Source organism: Panthera uncia (genome assembly GCF_023721935.1).
Source record: "Panthera uncia isolate 11264 chromosome A3 unlocalized genomic scaffold, Puncia_PCG_1.0 HiC_scaffold_11, whole genome shotgun sequence".
Lineage (NCBI taxonomy): Eukaryota > Metazoa > Chordata > Mammalia > Carnivora > Felidae > Panthera > Panthera uncia.
Genome location: NW_026057578.1, coordinates 1,911,224 through 1,918,420, shown reverse-complemented (window position 1 = coordinate 1,918,420; position 7,197 = coordinate 1,911,224). Strand labels below are relative to the sequence as shown.

The 7,197-nt window shown below is 54.8% G+C and overlaps 1 protein-coding gene across 1 annotated transcript in view; it reads right to left on the bottom strand.

The window, feature by feature from the left end:
- Positions 1–271: 271 nt before the first annotated feature.
- TAF4 (TATA-box binding protein associated factor 4) overlaps positions 272–7,197 on the bottom strand; it is a 65,358-nt gene continuing 58,432 nt past the window's right edge. The window contains exon 15 of the mRNA XM_049650501.1: positions 272–1,757. Coding sequence (XP_049506458.1) covers positions 1,590–1,757 — 168 coding nt within the window. The 3' untranslated portion in view covers positions 272–1,589. The remainder of the gene's footprint in view (positions 1,758–7,197) is intronic.

Genomic DNA, 7,197 nt, shown 5'->3' with positions numbered 1-7,197 from the left:
AGGTGGGGCGGTCCGGCAACGGAAGGCAGGCGGGGTGGCCCGGACGGCCCGAGCACGCGGGGAGGCAACTCGGCTTCGGGCCCTCCCGCCAGGCCTCACCGTGCGGCGCGGAGGTCCCGTCTGTGGAGGTCAGGCTATTCCTCCCAGAGTGGCTGGGGTTCACACACCGATTCTAACAAGGAGCCCCTAAACAAACGCCTCCGCGGAACCAGAGCTGAGTCTCTGGCGGCAGATCTAAAACTGGAAAACCGGGAAGAACGGGCAAAACGGATACAGATAAATTTGTTTTTAATAAAGGAGTTAATTTTCTTTCAATCCTATATAAAACAATAGCAATTAAAAACTTCATTTTTGAAAGTAAAATATTTACATATGAACAAGTAACTGTGCAAAATTTACATGAAAAAATGGAAAGACAGGGATTTCCTAAAAGACAAAATAAAAGGCGTAACAGTTTTCGGGTGTCGATAAAAAATACTGATCAGCATTCGGTTCACACTCGCGCGAATTAAAGTCTGACGTGAAGATTCACACGGAGAAAGCCAAAGTATTTACAGTCATAAAAGTACTATCAATAGACAATTTAATACAATAACCTCTGAAAATATAAAGAACCAATTAGTATATTTGTAATAAAAAAATAGGTACAAAGAAGGGGCTTCGCTCTGGACATCTGTAAAGTTGGCCCACAGCTTGCTTACAGTCTCTTAGCAAAATAATTATAGTTTACATAGCCATTTTTATGTTATGTGCCAAAAATTATGTACAATTACTGACAAAATACACCAACCATTTTTCAACACTTGATTCACACTGAGAAACAGTCTTTTGATGATTCTTCTCAACTTTGATTTTATTTCATCTAAGTTTCCACTTTTAGCTAAAAAACACAGTGCAAGTAAAATATATTTATGCTGAAAAGGTTTTCATTTCTTTTAACTTTACAGCTTTACAAACTACAGCAAATAAACTGCGTCTGTACAGGTGCCGACCACGCGCTCGGGAGGAGCCGGCGGCACGGCCTCTCCTGAGCAGGAAGGTGGCTCCGCTCCGCGCGGGCGCGCCGTGGGCTCCGGGCTCCTCGGGGACTCTGGCGAGGGAGGGGACGGGCAGATAAATAGTCTAAAAAATCAGTTTGCTTTGCCAACTGACTAATACAAAAATAAAATAAATGAAATGAGGTCATCGCTGTAGACACACACCTACGCAGTAAGTCGGGTTGAATGAACCAAAATGCACAAATAATGTAGAAACCGCTACGAGGTGACAGAGGGCAACTAATTATTTGCTAAACGATTCCATCAGTTTTTATATATGGCTTGTTTGGCAAGAAGGCCACTCAATCAAAGATGAGTTAAGAGTTAATTGTCCTTTAAGAGGGCCCACGGGCCTCTGTGTTCTCTGTTACAGAAACGTGTTTTCTTCCGCACTGAAGAGTTGACTTAGAAACAGGAATATAAAACTGTTCCGTTGTAAAGAGGTGGCTGTTTTTTAAACAATATCCCATTTGCTTGTTACAAAAGGCGTCATCTGCAAATATATAAAAGCGTCCCAGGCGTCTCCGTCCGCGACGCCGCGCCCGCCCTGTGCTACTTGAGGAATGCTTTGTAGAGCAACAGTGAATGGCTTGTCTCACGCTCATTCTCTAAACAAAATATGAGGTCCCTGAGGTTGACCCGCGTGATCCTTTGTCGCGTGAACTGTCTGGGGGTTCCGACGCCGGAGCTGCCTGGGACCGCCGAGCCTGGGCCCGACCCCTGGTGACGAGAAAGAAGACAGCCGAGTTAGTGGTGTGCACGGGTGGGCGGGACCCAAGGCGCTGGCAGGAAGGGGCAGGGCCAGGTGCTGGCCCCAGGGCTACGTGCCCACAGCCACTCGAGTGTCCCTACAGGTGTGCCAAGGAACCCTGAAGCTGGAGGAAGCCACGTGTGGGACAGGCTCCTTCCTGCAGACCTGCTCCTGGAGCTGAAGTGCTTTACGGGTCCCTAACAGGGAGGGGGTGCGAGCAGGGGGCACGGCCCCCACGCTGGCCTCCGGGACCGGTGGTCTCAAGCACCCATAGGGGCACTAACCCCTGCAATTCCCAGGGCTCAGACTCCGGCCCTCGGGGCCTGCAGAAGGCACAGGCGGAGGCTCCTGCCCCAGGGGGATGGCAAGACAGCTCCTGGGCTTGAAGCTGGTGTCCCCGACCTCCATGTGTCCAGGCGGCCAGGTGGGACCGATGCCACACCCAGGGCAATCGTGTCGTCCCCATGTCGCCGGCAAAGGCACTTTCCCAATGCTGCAAAGTCTAAACTCCCAGGCTGGGCGGGCGGGCGGGCGGGCGGTCAGCCGGTTAGCGGGCTGGACCGCAGAGCTCTGGGGTCACCGCGGTCGTCCGCGGCCAACAGGGGGCACCCTGCTCCCAGCCAGTCTCAGCGGGACACTGCCACCTCCGGGCAACAGCAGCAACTGGGCTCAGGGCCTGCACCGCTGGGGAACAGCCGAGCTTCTGCGAGTCTCTGACGCCTGCACGTGGACAAGGAGTCACTGGGGGCGGTGTTCCCGGATGCGTCGTGTTGGGTCCTGGGGTTCCAGCACCGCATCTCCGTCCGACCACACAACTCCCAACTGCGTGGTGCCTGGTTCTCCGTTCAGAATGAAAACTAAGCATCTGTGTTCTGATGGTTAAAGTTGCTCGTGCATATTTCAAGTGCAAACATAACACAGGGTATTTTTACCGCATGTTCTCACAGCTTAGGAAGGTGGGAGGAAAGGGTTCCCCGACAGCTGAAGAAGAGCCCTGCTCTGACCAGGCCGCAGTTCCGGGAGCCGGCCAGCAGGTGGCGGGCGAGGCCCACGCACGCTCCGGGCACCAGGTCCCTCTGCCACCTGAGCCCTTTCCCCCAGGGGAGTCCCTGTGCACACGCACCCGTCTTTGACCTCAATTACAATTTGCACCCCCTCCACCACCCTTCACGGCTGAGGTCCCTCCTCCAGGCCAGGTGGCGTGGCAGCTACTTTTCCTTGTTTGAAAGAACAATTCTGGTTTCTCCGTGCTTTCCTGAGCCTCGGTAACAGCCCTAAAGGAGCATTTTGTGCAAGACACACACCGCGCCACCCCACCCCCTCCCCTCCCCCCGCAGAGGCTTGTGATGACGTTGGAGCGGCAGGAGCCCGGAGGCCCGTCGGGGGCCCACTGCTCTGCACCCCAGACACCATGGGGAGAGCCCAGCACGCCCAACCAGAGGCCAGTTTCTGGAAAGACAGCTGCCCGCGGACGGTGGCCTGCCCTCTGCACCTCCCCTGCAGACGCCAAGACTCAGGGGGACAGGCGCAGCCACGCAGAGAGCAAAGGCACTACCTACCTAACGGACCGAAACATCTCTGCAACACGCGTGACCAATTCTGGACCACGTCTGATGTTTCTACTTTCCAAACAGAAAGCCAACAGCCAAAAACAGGAAGGACAGGGCCCCCACTTCAGGTGGAAATTACCGGGTCAGAACTCAAGACAAATAACACTTGGCGATATTATTGCAATAATACTGCAATATTTCTTAGAAACCACAACTGGTCTCAAAGCGTTAACGGGCAAGTGAGCCGGCGGAGGGCCGCCCCCAGGTGCAGGCGGCATGCTCTGAGGGCCAGCGAGAAACTTCAATTCCTGGTGTTTCTCTGGATGTTGTAAAAGGCCGATGTTCAAAGAGATCCTACTTAATAGTCACATTACTCCTAATTACACGGGCCGAGCACCGTTTCCCCATCTCACGCCAAAACGGAAGGACGCACTTCACCGTCCCCCCGCCAGGGTCCTGGTCATACTGCTCGTCGGGTATTCTGGCTGCGGGAGGGGTCACAGGGGCCCGGAGCCCGGGAGAGAGGACGGCCGTGACCACCCAGCCTACCGACACCGCGCCCAGCCCAGAATCACGGAACAACCGGTGGGGGGGCGGGGGGTGGCCCCCGGGGGGAGCGGTGACACCCACACCCCATCAAAGGGCTGCCTTGCCCGGTCTCTGCAGGCGCTGGGCTAAGAGCAAGGCGACCCTGGATGTATCGCTTGCACACAGCAGGTCCTCCCCTGAAAACAGCACGTCGCACACCTGTCAGCCGGTCACAGGGCTGGTCCAAGACAAAAAAAAAGAGCTATTTCTTTTGAAGGCAACCTTGCCATTGGCAAAATGCCACAATCGATCTGACAGGCAATGAGCACCTGATGTAAAACCGAATGGGAAAAACCCCACTTTCCGTCCAAATCCCGGCTCGTGGGGCCACCTCAGTTGGGGGCCAATGCTCACGGGGAGAGAAGCCCCCGGCGTGGCTGGGTGCTCGCCATGCGTGCCGACACGTGAGCCCCGGTGCCACGGGCCCTTGGGCACGGTCTCAGGGAAATGTCCACCTCGGGGCCACAGCAGCCAAGAGCCCTGCACTCACGGGCCCCCAGAAGCACGGCCAAGCGGCTCCCGAGCGAGGGGCCCCTCAAGGCTGCGCCCCCGCCCCGCGTTCAGCTGGACAGCCAGGAGCCTGGGCCGAACCGGTTCCAGCGAACCCAATGGCACAGCCTCCGACCGGCTCGCCCTGCTCCCCTCAGTTCCCCAACTCGCCTGCACCCGTCTCTGCGCCTTCCCTGTCCACGAAAACAGAGCACCCGGTGCAGACAGGCGGCCGGGAGTACACGCGGCGGCAAAGACACGCAGGTACTCTCCTCAGGAGGACACATACCACTCAGTCACCCCGACACCTCCCTCCGTCTCCCCAAAACCAACTCAGAACACGAAGGCACCAATCTACCCAGGCATCGCTCCATCGGCAGACGTGGCGGCACGGAGCGCCCTGCTCCAGAAAGACTCCAGATGAGGACACCTGGCAGGTCCTCCTGAACCCACAAGGTGACGTGGCAAAGGCAGAGGATGGAGACAGCGAGGGGCCGCGGTCTGACAGAGGCCACCCAGAATGGCCGGTCCACCCCAGTCTAGCGTCCAGAGTCCTCAGAACACAGAGCCTCCGACGAGGGAAGGAACTAAAGGGACACCGAGGCTCCTGCAAGACCGGGACGTCACCGCCAAGGACACAGGACCCTCCTACAAGCAACGCAAACAGAAAACCGGCCACACTACCCGACTGCTCAGCACGGTCAGAAGAGGGCGCCATCAGACCGCAAGTCTGATGAGACACCCAAACCCGGCAAAAGTGACCCAAGATTAGCAAGTCCGTCAAGATCTACCGCAAAAAATCAGAAAACAGAATTCCACGCACATCAGAGACTGTCTGGAAAAACAAGAAAACCATTAAGACAACACTTCCAACAACCAAAAGATGTCCTGAAACATTTGACGACATGAGAAGTGCCCTGAATGAAAAATCCCTAACGTTAAGAGAAGTAGATTAAAAAACAGAAGGGATGAGAGTGGAGTAAATGCGAGAAAAAAATGGGAAGGAGACACAGAGATCTCTCAGAAGTGCATAAATTAACTGCAAGGCACCGAGGGCAGACCCGCGAGGAAAGGCAGGCTCGTGAGGGGCGCAGCCGCGGAAGGTCTGGGGAAGGGCAGGTGGCGGGCAAGCAAAGGCCTGTGTTAACAGAGCCTCCGAAGAAGGAAGCAGACAGAACACAACAGACACGGAAGCCAGAGTCCAGGAACCAGAAAGACCAAATCTACACACTGAAAGGTCCCATGAAAACCGACTCTGACATCTCCTCGTGAAATTGCTAGTTTTCAAAGATCAAGACAAGGCCTCGTGTAAAAGAGAATAAATGACAAAGGCAAGTGAATCAGCCTGGCATCGGGGCTTTTCAAAACCAGCTTCCAAAGCAGGACGACCACGGATGCTCATTCACAGAAGGACTGAAAGAAAGTGCGAGCCAAGGATCTTATATCCAAGCCAGACCGTCCTCCCTATCGAAGCCACAGAAAGACCTTTTGCAACATGCAAGTGTCAGGGATTCTGCATGGAGGCCTCCGCAGGCTGGGCCACAGTGCAGTCATCATCCAAGGCAGGAATGGGCAAGGACACGCGCAGTGCTGGGGCGGGCGGAAGCACTTGTAAGGAAACCACACCGCTTACTGAAGCTGAGGAGGGGCCCGGCGGGAGGGCGGAGAGCAAGGGGCGTGTGCACTGGCTGCTGAGAGAAGGCGGGGCTCAAGCCCTATGGGAACTAAGAAGCTGAACAGCTAAGAAAAACCAGGGGACATTTAACAAGGTTTATGTGCAAAAATAACCACCAGAATACAACCGTAAGCCTTCCTGAATACAAACATTTTAATTAAAGAGCAAAGAATATGCACTTCAGAGGAAGAGAATCATAGCAAACGTAAGAAATAGGCATAGTTATAAAACACTGAGACAGAAGAGACCAAGCGTGTTGATCATATCAGAAGAAGGCGAATGGGCTCAGTTCACCTAATAGAGGGAAAGCTTTTCGATTCGGCTCAGAAAACAAGACGTAGCCACGTGCTATAGATGTGAGCCACACCTAAAATCAGGAAGTATAAGACCAAAGCAGGGACAGAGATTCTCTCTGGTGAGGGAAGTGCAGAGAGCGGGGTGAATGATGGTCCTAACTCAGGACACAGCAGAGCTCAAGCCCACTGGACAACGGCAGACATTTTTTAACGCTAAAAGTGCCAATTCACAGAAGATGTGACACTTCCGAATACTTCCGTACCCAACAACGTGGCACACACAGCCCAGCTACAAAGCATCAGCTGCAGAAGACACAGGAGATAAAGACAGAAACGCACCACTGACATCGCCACAGTCCGTACGAGACCCATCGAATGGACAAGAATAAGCAAGGATTCAGAAGACTGGTCCGCATGAGCAGCAGGTGTGTGTTGTGGAAATCTATTAAGCTCTACGTCGTTCGGGAGAATAGGCCCGTTCTCAGGCACCCACAGCACAGTCACCAAGATTCCCCGTGTCGCCACCGGACTGGCACAATTTTAAACAATCATGAACAATCTCCCGCGGTGCTGGTGAGACGGGGGAAGGCGAAGCGACCCGATCTTCGGGAGGGGAGCCCGGCTGTTCCTAACAAGACCTCCTGGCAACTTTGCTGCACCCTCAGCGGTGCGCCCCAGAACACAAAGACCCTCGGGCACGAGGTCATCCGGCGTGGCACAATGGCACACAAGTCATCGTTAAATGAAGGAATAAGCGGGGGGGGGGGGGGGGGGGGGGGGGGGGGGGGGGGGGGAGACCCCACCCCCGGCG